The 17,148-nt window shown below is 41.2% G+C and overlaps 1 protein-coding gene across 2 annotated transcripts; it reads right to left on the reverse strand.

Annotated features, from left to right (window-relative positions):
- Nucleotides 1-538: 538 nt before the first annotated feature.
- On the reverse strand, nucleotides 539-16,494 carry LOC308420403 (protein C3orf33 homolog; the record flags this gene model as incomplete). Of its 2 annotated transcripts, none has more annotated exons than XM_080916411.1 (5): nucleotides 539-1,288; nucleotides 5,618-5,778; nucleotides 12,891-13,038; nucleotides 14,915-14,974; nucleotides 16,381-16,494. In XM_080916411.1, the coding sequence occupies 5 exons, from the start codon at nucleotides 16,492-16,494 to the stop codon at nucleotides 887-889; spliced, it is 885 nt and encodes a 294-aa protein (XP_080772537.1). In that variant the 3' UTR covers nucleotides 539-886. The 2 variants fall into 2 exon arrangements, with proteins under 2 accessions (XP_080772537.1, XP_080772538.1); XM_080916412.1 differs by having other exon boundaries at nucleotides 5,618-5,775; nucleotides 16,381-16,489.
- Between the last annotated feature and the right edge of the window lie 654 nt (nucleotides 16,495-17,148).

Raw genomic sequence — 17,148 nt, forward strand, 5'->3', positions numbered from 1 at the left:
AATATTGTTGGGCTTGTGAGAGAGGCTTACACTGTCAGGAAGATTTTAATACATACATTAAAGTGGTTTGAGGGTGGTTTTGCTTTTGTTATTTTTGACTTTTAGATAAAGTCTCATATAAATTAGCTCAAACTGGTCTTGAATTTGGTACAAACCAAGGATAACCTTGAATTCCTTATCCTCCAGTCTCTACTTACCAAGTGCTGGGATTAGAGGTTCGTGCCACCACATCCAACTCCAAACTAGCCTTACTACTAAGGCAGCTTCCTCTCCTGGGAAACTAGGAGTTGGAAAGCAGGGTTAGTTAGAGAACTGTTGAGTTCAGGGGCTCAGTGATGTCCCAGAGATCCTTCCTTTCTGTCCTCTGTCCAGCCATCCTCATCTTTGTCTGAAGGGCAATCTTACCTAACAACAGGGTGAATGTGGCTGTGTTTGTTACACATCCATATCTCTTGGGTCGGTGGTCCTAATTCAGCAGTAACTAGAAAGGTGCTTGGAGAAAAAGAATGACCTCAGAAAGAAAAAAAAATTTTTTTTAATTCCTTTATTATAAAATTGAACGATTGAAAAACAAATGTTAAATATGGCTGCCCCAAATAGGAATACAACAGTCAATACTTAAACTTTCTCTTCAGACATTAGCACTACAGGGCTGGTAATATAGCTCACTTACAGTGCGCCGCTTGACTCCAGTGCCTCTTTCTAAAAGTACATTACACTGATCACAATTCATTCAAATTGATGCTGATGTTAACAATGGTTGGAATGTGTTAGTACCATGAGACTCGGATTTTGATCACCTGCAGGAATCTCCATTTTGTCTCAAATGAAAAGTGCTCACAGTTCACGGCATTCTTCGGGGGCTATGTCCAGAACTCACCGAGCTTCACACTTTCCTCCGAAAGCATAAGCGACTCACAAGCTCTCTGAGTTTCAGAACTAAAGAGTAGTTGCCCACACTGTCCTTCCAGCTTCTGAAAGCCCCGAGAAGCCTGTCGGAATGACCCTCTTCGGTGGAGCCGAGACCCAGTCCACTTATCTGTAAATCATTGTCCTTTGTCCATCTGTCCCTCCAGGAATCTTTCAGTTTTCTAAAGTAACTTTCTTTTTCAGACTCTTCCTTCCATATTCCTTCTCCTTTCTTTAATGCTGTCAATTCAGCTTTAAGTAAGTTTCTGTGAATTTTCCAGTGGGTTTCGGAGTTGTAATTTAACCCTTTGACAAGGACGGTTTTCCCCAAGCCTCTTCTCAAAATCTCCTCATTCAGATTCACGTTAAAATATCCACCCTTGGATAAAAAGGAGGAAACTGATTACTTAGGAAGTGATTGATTATTGTGATTGTATATCCATAATATTGTATTTACCTTAAAATGCAGCAATTTTACTCTTTTAGAGACAGCAAGAAAAGAAAAAGAAAATCAAAACCAAAAACATCACCGTCACCGCTGCCACACACAACACCAACCAAAAAACATGTAACACAAAAGTCACATGTTTGTAATCCTAGCATTTGTGAGGTTGATGCAAGAAGATTACTTACTCAAGTCCAGATTGAACTACAAAAAAGAGATGCTGTCTCAAACAAAACGGTAACAATAAAACAGGACGTGGACATACCCAGCATCCATACAAAAGGCTAGGCATGGCAGCTTAGGTTCACAGTGCTGGGAGACAGAGACGGGCAAATTCCTGGGTGTCACTGGCCAGCCAGCTGATAGGTGAGTAGGTGATCAGAAAGAGAAGATAAAGGAGCAGAATAATGAGACATCAAACTCTGGACTTCACACATGTGCACGCAAGAGTGCACATCTGTATACACATATGAACCTCCCTACACACACACACATACACACACACACACTTGTAACAACAAAAGGGATGAAGACCTTAAATCACCCTTGCTAAATTGAAAGATTTCTTTTATTCTTTTGAAGATTTATTATTCATCTATATGAGTACACTATCACTGTCTTCAGACACACCTGAGTCACCGTTTTCAGACACACCAGAAGAAGGCATTGGAGTCCACTACAGATGGTTGTGAACCATCTTTATTTTAGGGAATTGAACACATGACCTCTGGAAGAAACCCCAGGATGGCTCTCTTAAGCGCTGAGCCATCTCTCCAGCCCAAGATTTTGTTTTTTGGTATACTATATTCATGCACGCTTTGCTCAAAGTCAACTGATGCTCACTGATCTCTAACGCAAAGACACATAGAAATGATGAAGTATAAAAGGTGCTGTTAGCGCTCTTGGCTATGTAGCGAGAAAATGGAGCACAAGATTTACACAAGGAGCACCCATAGGAAAATAAAGTAGACTCAAAACTAACAGGTAAACAAGTCATAGCCAACTGAGCAGCATTAAATTATTAACCTAAAGTCACAGGGGCTGGGGCTCTGATAAGTAGCTTTTTTGTTTACTTTTTAATGTGTAAGGGTGTTTTGTCCTCTTGCATGTCTGTGTGTCACTGTCATGCCTAGTGACTGCAGAAGCCAGAAGAAGGTATCAGATCCCTTGAGACTAGAGTTACAGCTGTAAGACTACTTGAGGGCTGTGTCCTCCGTAACAATAGTCATCATTCTTAACTGTGGAACAATTTCTCCAACCCCAGGTATGTGCATTTTAAAAATACCTTCTCCATATAATTTTTAAATCTGTACCTTAAATTTTTCATTTCTGGAATCTCCGACTTGTAATCCAATCAATAAATGATCCTTCCTTTAAAGTAACTTTCATCCTCTTGCAGTATTTATTGTATCCAAGGCTTAGCACCTCAGTCTGCTAACCAAGGCCTAGTCCTGGAAGCTTCCAGCCTCCATACAACCTTATCTAGAATATTTCAGCCTCTAAGACTTACTTCAGAATAAGCTCACCCTTTCTCGTTCTTCCTGAACTCTGGCTGGCTGGTTCAACTCAGCTGCTCTGGTTCAAACTCCTCTCCAAACTGACGGATTCAATTTGGTTTCTCACTTGGCCGCTGGCTTTTTGTTCTGCTTGGACTCAAACCTGTGTCTAGCTTGTTCTCTCTCTGAAAGCTGTCTCTGTCCAACTGTCTAAGTAAAACCTCCTCCTCCTCTCTGCACTGCTCTAAGCAGCTTCTCTGTCTGTCCTCTCTCTTCTCCTGAGAGTTGGGCAGATCCTGTTCTGTCAAATCTTTCTTTGATTTATCACTTTGTCTGCCACCCAGTTAGACATCTTGACTGCTTCAACTAACTTTAGCATCATTGTTTGGGATTACAAGTGTGTACTAAGGGTGTGTCTGTATCCCCACTAAAGGGAATAATGGTGTGTGCTGAGACACAGTACAACCAGAAACAGGTTTGTCCAGTAAACACCAGAATCCTGCAGCACCCCAATAGGAATTGATGGGAATAAAGCAGATTCTGTTTTATTTTAACAAAGCTAATTAAAATCAAGCACTGACAGCTTTGTTTTAAAGGAAATCACAGGGATCGAGAGATGGCTAAGCAGGTTAGGAGTGTTTGCTGATCTTGGAGAGGACTGGAATTCAGTTCCTAATGCCCACATAGGGCAGTTCAGAACTGTCTGTATCTTTAGGAAATCCAACACCCTCTTCTGGTGTCTACACACACATGTTTATTACATACATGTAGACACACATAAAAACAAATCCTAAGAAACCAAAACATAACAAAACAAGTGCTTTCTTCACAATCATATGAACTGGAGTGGATCCTAGCACCCACGTGCCAGTGTTCTGCCTCTACTTAAACTCCAACACAGAAGGATTAAATGTCCTCTTGCAGCAGGCTTATCTATGTGCATGCACGTATAACACATACACACATGTGCACTCACACTCATGTGCACATAATCTCAAGCAGACAGATGCACAGACATCCACACAAGAACACATACACACTTTTAATAAGGTAAGTCACTGTTCATGTGAAGTTAATCTATAATGTCAAAGTTCCTGGCTTAAACACAGAAATATTCTCTAAGATTCTAAAAAACTAAGTAATCATTAGGAAAAGAAAAAGGTTTTAATACAAAATTAAAAAGAAAACATTATTTTTCTAGGCACAGTAAATTTGGGTTCATGACAACAAAAGAGTTCTTTGTCTCTGTTTTAAACATTTTATAAGCTCATCTCCTTGAGCCAAACCAAAGAACTAAACTTCAGTCTCACGTGTAAGGAGACTTCAAGCAGGAGAAGTAACTGAGTCACACCATGTGCACAGTATGGTTGCTCCCTAGGAAACAATGTGAGGGTGTGGAATGAAGGTGGGCGGGCTTTTGAGCCAGGAAGAACTCTCCCTTTGCTTAGTCTGGGCAAGACAATCACCACCATTAGGGCCCTAACGGTAATGGAGACCAGCAACCCCACAGGGTAGTTTTGGCATACGTGAAGTAACATGTGTGGCATTTACTTTTATAGCTTCTGTGTGTTAGCACACGGATAGTGGAGCAGATGGAGCAGTACTGACCTGTGGAAACATCCTTGTTCTTCATAGAAGACTTGCTTCTAGTTGCTAAGCTACACTTCTGAAATGCCTTCTAGTAACAGTGTGGTACAATAACTCATGCATATGTAAATATATAGGGATGGTCTTTCAGGCTTTCACTTAGCAATGGCTAACTTCATTAATAATTTTAAAGCTTTTCTCCTTTTTTAACTTCCTTTTTGTATATTTATTTATTTATTTATTTACTTATTTATTTATTTATTTATGACACAACTTCCCTGTGTAGCCCTGGCTGTCCTGAGATTTGCTCTGTAGTGCAGTCTGGCCTCAAACCCACAGAGATTCACCTGCCTCTGCATCCAGAGTGCAGGGATGAAAGGTCTGCGTCAGCCCTGCCCGGCTATTTTTATTATTTTATGTGTACAAGTCTTTGTTTGAATGTGTGCCTAGTGTCCTCATGAGCTAGAAGAGGACATTGGATCCCTGAAAGCTCAGTTACAGAGCTTTGTAAGTTGCCATGTGGGTGTTGGAAACCAAACCTAAGTCTTCTATAAAGGTAATAAGTGTGCTTAACCAGTGAGCCTTCCCTTCAAATCTATCCTTTTAGCTATTTAATTGAAAAATATTTATTTTTACTTCTTTTATTGATGTATGTGTATGCGTGAGCCTGAGAAGCCTGAGGAGTTTGATCCTACGGAGCTGGTCAGCTGCTTGATGCTGATGCTGGGATCAAACTCACTTTCTTCACAAGAACAATATGAGCTCTTAAACCCTTGAGCCATCTTTTCAACCAGCCCTAGGCCTCAGACTTTCATTGTTATGATTAAGGGCATATTTCTGTGTCAATGCTCATGAGCACAGTGCCCGCAGAGGCCAGAAGAGGGAACTGGATCTTCAGGAACTAGACTTACCAGTGGTTGCGAGCTGCCCAAAGTGAGTGTTAAAAACCAAACCCAAGTCCCCTGCAAGTCCAGAAAGAGCTCATAATTGCTTGGTCCACTTCTCCAGCCCCTTTAGAAATACTATCTGACTAAAATAAACATCCACACATTTTTGCAATGAAATTTATATATGAAACCTCTTCTTCTTTATATCTAGCCATAATTAGCATCCAAAAGCTAATAAGTGTTTACTTATGTTAAGAATAAAAGACGTTCAGTGATTTCTTCACACTGCTTACCTTGTTAACGAAGAGGTAGCAATAGAGCGCCGAATTCTCCTTTCCAAGGAGCTGGAACCATAGCAGCTGGGAAGGCGTCAGCTCTTCCTGTAACCACACCTTACCAGTCTCTGTGAGTTCCACTCCAGCCAGTTTAACCAGCAAAACGCCACACGGTTCTTCTAAGAAAGTAATTCAGAAGGAATTTAGCTTCAAGGGCAGATTACCAAGCAGATCCCAAAGTCATTTCCCTCCAAGTCTCTGAAACACAGAACAATACATTGTAGTTATTTAAAAATACTCAAGCCTTAAACTTAGGACCACTTTTTTTTTTTTTTTATAATTTTTTAAAATAATACGAGTATAGCCACCATTTAATCCCAATACTCAGGAAGCAGAGGCACATGGAACTTTGTGAGTTTGAGGCCAGCTTGGTCTACATAAGGCATTCAGGACCAGGCAGGGCTTCACTGCATTGAAACAAAGAAAAACAACAACAAAATCCCACAAACAAACAAAAATCTTCATACAAGTATAGAACAGAGTAATTCTAAAACCCATTAGATTATACTCCATAACTGAAAAGATTTAGCCAAGTTCACTTTGTAACATGCCAGAGCTGTCTCTACCTGTGTATGAGCAATGCAGCTTAATGATGTGGTCACTGATATAAGTAAATACAGCTGTGTAGCCTGGGCTGTTCTAGAACTAGCTTTGTAGACCAGGCTGCCCTTGAAGTCACAGAGATCTGCCTGCCTCTGCCTCCTGAATAGTGTGATTAAGGTCATAAACCACCATAACCCAGCTGTGAATTACATCTTAAGGAGACCAGCTTCCCATCTAAACAACTATGTCAGCTTTTTTACCTGTTGAAAACAGTTTAATTTTTGATTATGTGTATCTGTATGAATATACACTGCATGCACGTGTGAAGGTGGTCATGGAAGCCAGAAGAAAGCATTAGATTCTTATAGCTAGAGTTACAGGCCGCTGTGAACCTTACAACATGGGTCTGAAGTCAGGTCCTCTGCAACAGCAGGGCACTCTCTTAACCACTGAGTCATAGCCCAATGATTACTTCAAAATAAAAATAAAAACATTTTGCACAACTGACTTCCAAACAAGACTTTATCAATTCATAATCAAGACCATATATGGATATGTATGTGTATATGCATGTATTGCTCAAATCCTTGAAAAGACGTTATCAACCTAACTTTAATTATTTAATTCATTAATTATATTTTCAGGACACTGGCTCAGTCTGTGTTGTTCAGGCTGGCCAAGTACTCTCCTAGGTCCAAGTGACCTTCTACTTGACTGTGGAACTCTGAATGCAAACCACTCTAACTACCTTGAGATATTACTTCAGAAAAATGTTTATAACTTTACACAATGGGTCAGCAATTTCTTAGGAAGGAAGGAAGGAAGGAAGGAAGGAAGGAAGGAAGGAAGGAAGGAAGGGCTGGTGAGATGGCTCAGTAGGTGTTATAGTTTAAATATAAGTGTCCTACATAGGCTCCTAATTTCAAGACTTATTAATGTTATTTGGGAAAGTGTTGGAACTTCTGTGAGACAGAGACTTACTGGAGGAAGTACATCACTGTGTGGGCCTTGAGGTTTATACCTGCTCCAACTTCCTGGTTTCTCTTTCTACTTCCTTGGTGCTGATATAAGGTGACCAGTCAGCTTATGCTCTGGTCATTATGGGATGCTTAACAAAGAAAAGTGTGTGGTCAGATTAATGTTTTTAGACAAGGAATTGTTAGAGATCAGTGTGGTAAAGAGAACCTCCCTGCTCTGCCCTGAACCTAACAATCCTTGAAAATGCAAATTCAATTAAAAGGAAAAAGCCAAAACTCAGAATGCCAAAGAGGTTTCCAGTTTCTGTAAACCACCTAGAGAAATGTTTCCTAAGAACACGGTACTGAGACAGCTGTGGCCAGAGGGGGCTTGCCTACATCTTGATGTGGCTACAGGATGAGGCAGTGTTATAAGCATCTTCCACACTAGTTTTCAAGGAATAAATGATGAGGGAGTCATGAGGAACGGCTGATGCCAGGTATTTTGTGGCAGGGTTAGAGACAGGAGAAAGCCCCAACAGACTGCTGTGCAGGTGAAACTTCAGATGCAAAAGATACTAGGATCATAAGTCATCCAACAGAGAGGGCTGCAGACTTAGAGTAGTGGATCCAGTAGGCCTAAGACAGGTTTTATGTGCTGCAGGTACCAGGGTTGGAGGAACAGGACTATCAAAGCCCTTTGAACCTAGTTGACTACATTACGCATCTCAGATGGTGGACATTTGGTGTATGTCTTTTATCCCTGCTAGAGTTTGGTTTTGCTTTGGTATCATTTTTTATACCTTAGTTCTCCCCCTTGAATAAGAATGTTTACTCTGTGCTATAGTATGTTAGAATAATTTATTTGTAAATGTGTGTGTGCTCTGAGGCAGGGCATGTGCCTCTAGCTAGCTTGCAACTTTCTACGTAGACCAGGCTGGAGTTGAACTCACAGAGATTACCTGTCTCTGTCTCTTGAGTGCTTAGATTAAAGACATGTGCCCCCAGGACAAGCTAATAATTTGCTTTGGTTTTTGTTTTTTACAGGTCAACATTTAACAGATGATTTGAGTTTTAGAAGAAACTTTGGATTCTGAATTTGTGAACCATATTGAGGCTATTAAAGATTGTAAAAAGGTTAGAAGTTGGAATAAATTTATTTTGCCTCATGAAATAGTCACACACCTATGGGACTAGTGGTGTAATGCTCTGGTTTGAAGGTGAAATGTCTCCCACAGGCTCATGTGTTTGAAGACTTGGTGCCCAGCAGACAACTTTAGAACTTTTAGGAGCTGGAGACTTGCTGGAAGAGTACACCACTGGGGTGGGCCTTCAGGCTTGCTTGCTTGGTTTTTGAGACAAGGTTTCTCTATGTAGTCTTGGCTGTCCTGAAACTTGATACGTAGGCAAGGCTGGCCTTGAACTCACAGAGATCTATCTGCTTCTGTCTACTGAATGCTGGGATTAAAAGCCTGTGTCCACCATGATTAACTGGTCTTTGAAGTTTGAAAGCTGGGTTTCACTTTCCATGTTCTCTCTGCTTTTTGACAGTCGAGGCAACATGATTGGCTAGCGAGCATGATGCTCTGGCTGCCACGCCTTCACCATGATGAACTGTAACCTGTTGGAACTGTAATCGAAAACAAACTTTTCTCCTTTAAGTTTCTTTGGCCAGCTATTTTTGTTTCAAAGAACATGTAAAGCAACCAAAGCAGCAAGTAATAGAGTTTGCTGTGAGTCTGACAACCTGAGTTCTATTTCCAGAACTTCAGTGAAAAGACCCAATTCCTAAAAGTTGTCCTCTGACATCTACAAGTGAGCAATGGCACATGAATGGCCACACTCAGAAGCACACATCACACATACACACACACACAAAATTAAAGAAATTATATACTTAAAATATAGAGAGAACTTACAAAGAGGTTTAAAAAATCTAGGGTTAATTTTCTATTTCTAGGTGGAAAAAAATTGACTTAAAAAGATGTCCTAAGGGCAAGTGGGAAGGCTGGAGGTGGTGGCAAGGTGCTTGCAGCCAAGCCTGACCTAAGTTAAAGTCCCAAGACCCACATGGTAGAAAGAAAAGATTGTGAGTTTTCTTCTGACCCTCACACCTATAGTGTGTCACATAGCCCCTACACACACACACACACACACACACACACAACTGAAAGTGTAATTTTAAAATATTTTAAGACAAGGTCTCACTGTGATACTCTGACACAGCCTAGACCTCTCTATGTAGACCAGGCTAGCCTCAAACTTAAAGAGATCCTCCTGACTCTAGTTCCTGACTGCTAAGAGTTAAAGCATGCACCATCAAACCTAGTGATGTAGTTTTGTTGTTTATTTATTTTTTAATAAAAGATGTTCTAGGGTTCTGGGCTTCATGCCTGAGGATCAGTGAACTGTGTGGCCTGCTCTGCTTCTCTTCTGGTATCAGAGATGCTCTTTGTAGGCTCAGTCACTCCCCTCAATCAGACGGCTTGTAATTCAGGGAACCCTCACTCTTCACATGGGGACAGATACTAATTGGCTCATCTGGACATCCCAAATTATCTTGATTCCAGTGTAGATTGTCTTTTTCTTTTGGGGGATGGGGGAGAGAGACAGAAGTGATTTATTTTTCTTGTGTTTAAAGAAGCAAGGACCAGTTATCTCACAGCATATGAATGCTTTGGACTTGATTAGAACCCTTGTACCTTTTGGATGAGTTTTAGTTTTTATCTCTTTGAATTCCCATTTGGTTACTTGGCTTCTGATGGAGGTGAACTTAACAACCATACTTGGATATTCCGTCTTGACCTTGTAAACTGTGGCTACTTGAACTGAAATTTATCTGGGGTTGATGGATGAATGGTAGGTTTTTGCAATGTCTTAAGGCAATAGGATGTGTATTATTAAACTATAGTTATATTAGTACAGTAAATTTGTGCTGATAATATTATTTTGTATATTTTTTATCTTTTTGTTATATTTTTCATCCAGTTTATTGGTTTGTCTCCTGAGTTACCACCTTCCTTCCCCTTTCCTTCTCCCCCAGTGTTTCAGTACATTCAATTTAGGGTGCCTAGAAGTTGCAAGTATGTATCCTTTACTGATTTGTACTTTATTATAATTTACACAAACAACTGAGTTTGTGAACTGTATTACTCCTCACATCTTTAAAATATTGTGGGTATTTTAATAAACTTTACATTTATATTTTGCACTAAAAGGAAAGATGTTCTAAAGCTCAGTTATGCTGATGACAGCAAACACTTCTCTTTAGACTTGGCTTCCCTAAAGCCTGTCCCCGGAGTTTTAGGTAAGAAGCATCAATGAGCAGATAGGTGTGTCCTTAGCAAAAGTATTTGATCCAAGTGATATGTAATTAGATTCAGACGGAACACACAGCACAGATCACACTGTGTTCTACGGGGAGGTAGCACATGTCTATAATCCCAACACTCGCAAGGCAGAAGCAAAAGTATTCACAGTTCAAGGCCATCCTGGGCTGTACTACACCATTTTACCTCAAAAACATAAACAAGTTTTAAACATTGGATGACTATAAGCCATTGGTATACCATTGATTAATCCTACCATCAGTATAAATTATGAGGGCTCTCCTAGTGTTTGAAGTTGCCAGTCTCGTCTATCTTCCATTAAGAGCTTCTGTGGTCTGTGAGACCAAAGATTAGGTAACCGAAACTTGAAGTGGATGTTCTGAGTCTAATTCAACACTGTCAGCTTTAGTATTGGGGCCTCAGTTCTTCCCATAATAAAGGCCACTGCGTTTTTTAAAATAAGAACATTTCTTATTGAACACTCAAACTATGATGCAGTCAATAAGAATGAAGTCATGATGTAATAAACCATTAAATAAAAATTATTTTATTTAATAATAAAAGGACAAAGTTAAAGTTAATGGATTTTTCACCAAAACCTTTGAATATTTTTGAAAGTGTAAATGTTGCTTTCAGAAACCTGTAATTTTTGGCTGGGCATTACCTACAACCTGCAGAAGCAATACTGTCACATGTTTCAAGTCACCTCCTCCAGGCCAGCCAGGCCTATGTAGTGAGAACTTGTCTCAAAACAATAGCAAAAAGAAACCATACTATTTCTATATTTTAAAAAATTATTGCATTTCTTTATTGTGTGTGTGCATTACCACAGCACGCATGCAGACATGACAGGACAGCATGTGTCAGTCAGTTGTCTCTTTTATGATGTCACCTCAGAGGCTAAACTGAGGTCTTCAGTATGGTGACAAATATCTTTATATGCTGAGTTACCTCACCAGCCCTCAACTATCTATCTGTTTGGGTATTTTAGCTATTCCATTTATTTGTGTGTGTGTGTGTGTGTGTGTGTGTGTGTGTGTGTGTGTGTGTGTGTGTACTGCACATGGAAGTCAGAGTATAACATGTGGAGTTATTTCTCTCCTACCATGTAGTCCTTGAGATTGCATTCAACCAGAAGGCCTTGGACGGCAGCAGCTTAACGTGCTGAGCCATCTTGCCTACCCATTCATTCTGTGATATGAATCTTTTTGCCTTTCTAGTTCTTCACTAAATCTTTAATTTCTTTAAGATTTATGTGTATGAATGCTTTGTCTGTGTGTGTATATGTGCACCCATCCTTGGAGGTCAGAAGAGGGAACTTGAGCCTCTGGAAATGGCATTAGAGATGGTTGTGAGCCTTCATGACCGTTGCTGAGATGCCCTCAGTCATCTATCTCTCCAGGCCCCTTAATAAATCTTGCATGGAAACATTCTTAAGAGTCCAATCCACATTGCATGGGATGATACAGAAATGCTAGAAGGTAGCAGAAAGAGTAATATGGCTCTAGTAGAGTATTCTGTCAAAAAGATAGCATGTGAGTTTTACAGATGAACACAGAATCAGAGAAAGGAGAAAGTACGTCAGATGAGAGCATGAATATGAACAACTGGAAAACCAGAGAATGACACAGAATGGCACTGTCTCAGTGATAAATACCATCACCAGGGAGTCTGCTTCATCACCACACTCCTGTTATTCTTTATCTGTCTGTTTGTTTTGAAATAGGGTCACCCTCCAAATCTCTGTGGTCGTGAGACTGCATCTGCAGGAGAAATGTGCATGTGCTTGGGCTCTTTAATATAAAGCAGAGTGAAATAATAGTAGGTAGAAAAACAATGTGGCACCTACTACTACACATCTAGTCTCCTCTGGCTCCTTCCTCCCTATGCTCTTCCAGGCTAGCTCACTCCAATGTTCAGGTCTCTGATTACATAACAGCTCCTCAACGAGGCCTTCTCTGACTACTGTATATAAGCATACTTCCTTAAACCTACCAGACCTCAATAATTATGTATCCTAAGACTGTCTTCATTGATGTTAGGACAAATTTTCACATGTAATTTATCCAATCTCCCACCAAGACTGTAAGCGTTAGAAGGGCTGCGCTTGTTTAATTCAGCATCATACCCAGTTATTTTAGGTCCTAGGCCATAACAGATTGTCATCATTTATGGGATGAGCAGCCGGTTGCCTAAATGAAAGACTGAGCATTCAAAGGAAAGAACTCTAGAGCCAACCTAAATAATTTCTTGTAAATCAGATGACGATTCAGACTTTCATAGACAATAGAAAGTAATCAGAATTAGAATCTTTTGCTACTTTATAAATATCATCTAGTTATGAAACACCACAGTAATAACTACAGTAGTTATCCCATTTTACAGTTCTTGATTTTTACTTACGTTTCCAAGAAGATATGAAAGGTACAGTAATAGGTATATGTTCAATTTCTAGACCACACTCAGTTATCCGCTGTAATCGGCCACGGAGTTTAACTCTCTTTCTTATAAATTCTACTGGGATATCTGAAGAGGTTGTAAATTTTGATGTCTGTTGGTTTACAAAGAAAAAGATTAATTTTCACTTAAAATGAAAATTATAATGTAAAGATATCTAAATGTTTAACAAGAAGGCATAGACAGCTATTGAAAAGTTTTAACTTGGTTTTTAATTTGACATTAACACTTTAATATTTAATCAAAAGTGTTTATCGCGTCTGGAGAGATGGCTTAGTCTTAAGAGATTAGCTTAGGTCTCTTGATGCCCTTGCAGAAGATGGGTCTAGTTTCCAGCACCAAGGTGCCGACACTCTCTTCTGGCACCTGGTGCACATAAACTCACACATGTACACACACATAAGAATTGTAAAAACGTTTATAGAGACTTAACTTACCACCCACTACTCGGCCCTTCCCATGTCAAGCTACTATATAAATGACGGCAAATATCAATCCTGAGCACAGTTGTATCAACTTAAATGACGACTAGCTGGCTTCTCTCATTTAGGAGACAAAGCAAAGCCTGTTGACAGAGGCCGACACTGAATATTTACTTCCCCGACAAGTACACGTGGTTAGTAGGTATTTTATGCAAGAAGCAGCACAGTCATGGCTAAGTGAGGACTCTGCCTGACACCAGATTTGTTTCCTTTACCAGGACAGAATATTTAGTGGATAGCATGTTTTATCTGCAAGGGAGAAGAGCTTTATCTAAATGTCGGGGAAATTTCCAGTCATCTATCAACCAGAATTTTTAAAATTTCTGTGTGTGTGTGTGTGTGTGTGTGTGTGTGTGTGTGTGTACATGCTACATTGTACAGAGATCAGAGGACAACTTTGTGGAGTATACTCTCTCACCTTCACGTGGGGTCTGGGATCAAACTCCCGCCTCCATGGCTTGTTTGTACAAGATCCACTGAGCCATCTCAAAGCCCCAGGACTTACTTTTAATTGGGATTCAGAAGGACCATTCTGGATTGTGTGTGTGTGTGTGTGTGTGTGTGTGTGTGTGTGTGTGTGTAGGGGAGGAATACATAAAGTACTTATGTGTATTTTGTTCTCAGATATTCATTAAAATGAAAGTCATAATGATAACCCACATTCTTTAGATATTCTCTCTCTCTCTCTCTCTCTCTCTCTCTCTCTCTCTATATATATATATATATATATATATATATATATATATATATATACATATATAGATAGATAGATAGATAGATAGATAGATGTAGAGGCAAGAGATAATATATCACGTTATTTTATATATAATGGGTGTTATTATATAATATTATATATATTCTTAGGCAGAATCTCAAAAGATCATTCCATTTAAACTGGAAAGTTGTAACCTTTCAAATTAAATAGATACTTTTATGATCTGACAGTTTAGGTTTGGTAACTTAAAAACAGCCACATCAGAACCTGCATTTCTATCTACATCTAATAGTTTATTTACTAAACACCTGAGAAACAGCTTTGCCTAAAGATTTCATCAGTACCAATTACTTCCTACCCAGACCAGACAAAGCAAATCCTAGTGTGTTTGGCTTTTGTTTTGAGACAAGATCTCCCTCTAGCCCATGCCAGGCTGACCTGGAATTCATCAGCAGTTCAGGCTGGTTATAAACTTGGCAGCAATCCTGCCTCAGCTTTCCAAGTTCAGTGACTATACTATTTCATAGCAAACTAAACTCCTTCTGAAATCATATTTTAAGTCTTAAAAATATGACTATGCAAATAGTCTGTAGAATTAAGTCAGTAAAATTTGGCACGTTTTTATGTCCCTAAAATAAAGTCTGTTTTAAATCTTAACCAAGATCTTAAAGTATATTTGTTATTCTGCAATACAATTAAAAATCTTCCCATACGAATCCAAACAGCCCGCAATGAGACCGAGCCAGCTGCTGCCCGTCCCGTTGGTGACTCACCAGACGAACACTCCGTATTAGTAATATCATCCCAGCTATGGCCATCCCCGTGCTGATGTTCTACGGGAAGAGATTTAACGATTAATTCTCACTAATCATCATTTACAACCGTCAGGGCACTAACTTAAAAAGAAGGAGACTGTCCTCATGACCACTAACGGTTCAAATAGCACAGATGCTTCAAATGGTGGCTCGGCTCTTCCAACCACACTGGGTCCCACCTGCTCCGCCCTGTCTTTCAGCTCTTGGAGCATTCCTCCCAGCCCTTCCTTAACAATCTGGCACGCACGGCCTAGCACTGCTAACTTTACATCCATGGTGAATTATGTACTTGGTAGAAAACCTTAGAACACAGCATCATGGCAAACATATTTGGTAAGTGTGTGTGTGTAAAAATGGTTGAGCACTTATATTAGTATAGTGGGTAACAACTCGTGTATTTATTACGCGCTACTAAGTGGCATATACTAGATCTCTCTACGGTGGCAGGCACTACAATGGCATGTCAGCAGGCGTGGCCTTGGTCCTCAGGCTGCCTTGATGCAAAGCATTTGCAAAATTCAACTTCCTCCAATTCTTAGCGGAATTTTAAAAACTTGTTGTTCCTTCCAAATGCATTGTGCTTCTGGCTTTTGGCTACCCCCCCTTTCCTAGTGACCCCTCTCCCTGTGTGCGTCAGATCTTGCTTCTGCCCTCCTCCAGTCCCCAGAGAATCCCTCCTTTCTAGAACGTCTTCGGTACCTTCCTGCGGTTGTTTCAAGCCGTCGGTGAAGACCAGGGCGGTACCCACTCTCAGGCTTACGAAGCTCGCTCTGCTACACGACCAGTCCTCATTTCCCTCGAATACTTAACTACGCTGTGACCTCAAACAGCGTCTACCTGCGGCTGCGCTTTGAAGTTTAATGCCCTACCTTCAAGATCACAGTCTCCACATTTGAATGTCCAAGAACTCTACAGCTTTTCTCAATACACCATTCTCTGCAGCGCCATCACCACCATCAACCCAAGGGCACCTCCCTCCTAGCATATACATCACCACCACAGGGACCTTAGCAGTCCTTTCTCTAGTACTAGCCTGGAGGGCTAAGTATCCCTTCTCTGATTGAATTTCAGTGACTCTTGTGTCATTTAAAAACAAAACACAACTGGGGACCTGGTTCAGCCGTTAGCACTACAATGCTTATCAAAGTTCGAATACCAGCCTCGGAAAAACCCATCAAGGCTCTTGCCGAGGCCGCCCGGGCTTCTCTGCTCTTACTAGGATTCCAGCCAACCCTGCTGAGCGAGGAGCTACCTCTGGACCCACCCCCGTGCTGTCCCCAGCCCCGCGGCAGCCTCCAGGCCTGACTGGGAAGGCAAATGAGGCGATGTCGCCTCCCTGGCCATGCCCCTGTGGCCGGGCTGTCCTTCCGCTCCTGCGGGTCCTCACCCCGCCCAGGCTAGCCCACCCCGCCGGGCCGTGGCACCTGGACAAGGCGCAGATGGTTGTCCGCCCACTGCGACGCCCGCGTTATCACGTTGGCCTCCCCTCGGTCGCGGTCGGGCGCCTGCGCCCGGTGGCTCGCGGGCGGCGGCGCCATGTTCCGTTCCGGCGTCCAGCGAGCTGTGCGGGTCCCTCCGGTGGGCGGCAGGGGGCGCTGCGCTGCGCTCCGCGGCTCGGGGTCCCCGCCCCTCCTGGGCGCCTGCACCCTGGTCTATGTGTGACCTCAGTGGCACCAGGTCAGCCAGGGCAGCCGAACAACGCTGACTCAAAACAACACAAAAAAAATGTGAAATATTAAGAATTAGGAAATCTGTGTAAATATACACGATTCTTGCTTCGTTTTCTATAAGCTTGTTTTTATTGTGTTTTTGTTCATATTTTTGAGACAGGGTTTCTCTGTGTATCCCTGGCTGCCCTGTTACTAGCTGGGCAGACCAGGCTGGCTCGAACTCAGAGATCCACCTTCCATATTTTACGGTACTGGAGAGCAAACCCAGAACCTTCCACACATCGGGCAGATTTTCACTGGGCTCTAATCTTTGTTTCACCGTACTAACCATTCACCTCAGCTTCTCCCATACAGAAGCTGCTGCTGTGTTTCGGTGTTCCCGGATTTCTAAATAATTTTAATGCCAAGAATAATAAAGAAAAGAGAGATGGAGATATACTTAATTGTTAAGCCGAAATGTGCATCGTGTAATAAATTTAACTTTGGCCCAAAGAGAAATCTGGCCTTTCCCACTGTACTGGG

Source organism: Micromys minutus (genome assembly GCF_963924665.1).
Source record: "Micromys minutus genome assembly, chromosome: 4".
Classification (NCBI taxonomy): domain Eukaryota; kingdom Metazoa; phylum Chordata; class Mammalia; order Rodentia; family Muridae; genus Micromys; species Micromys minutus.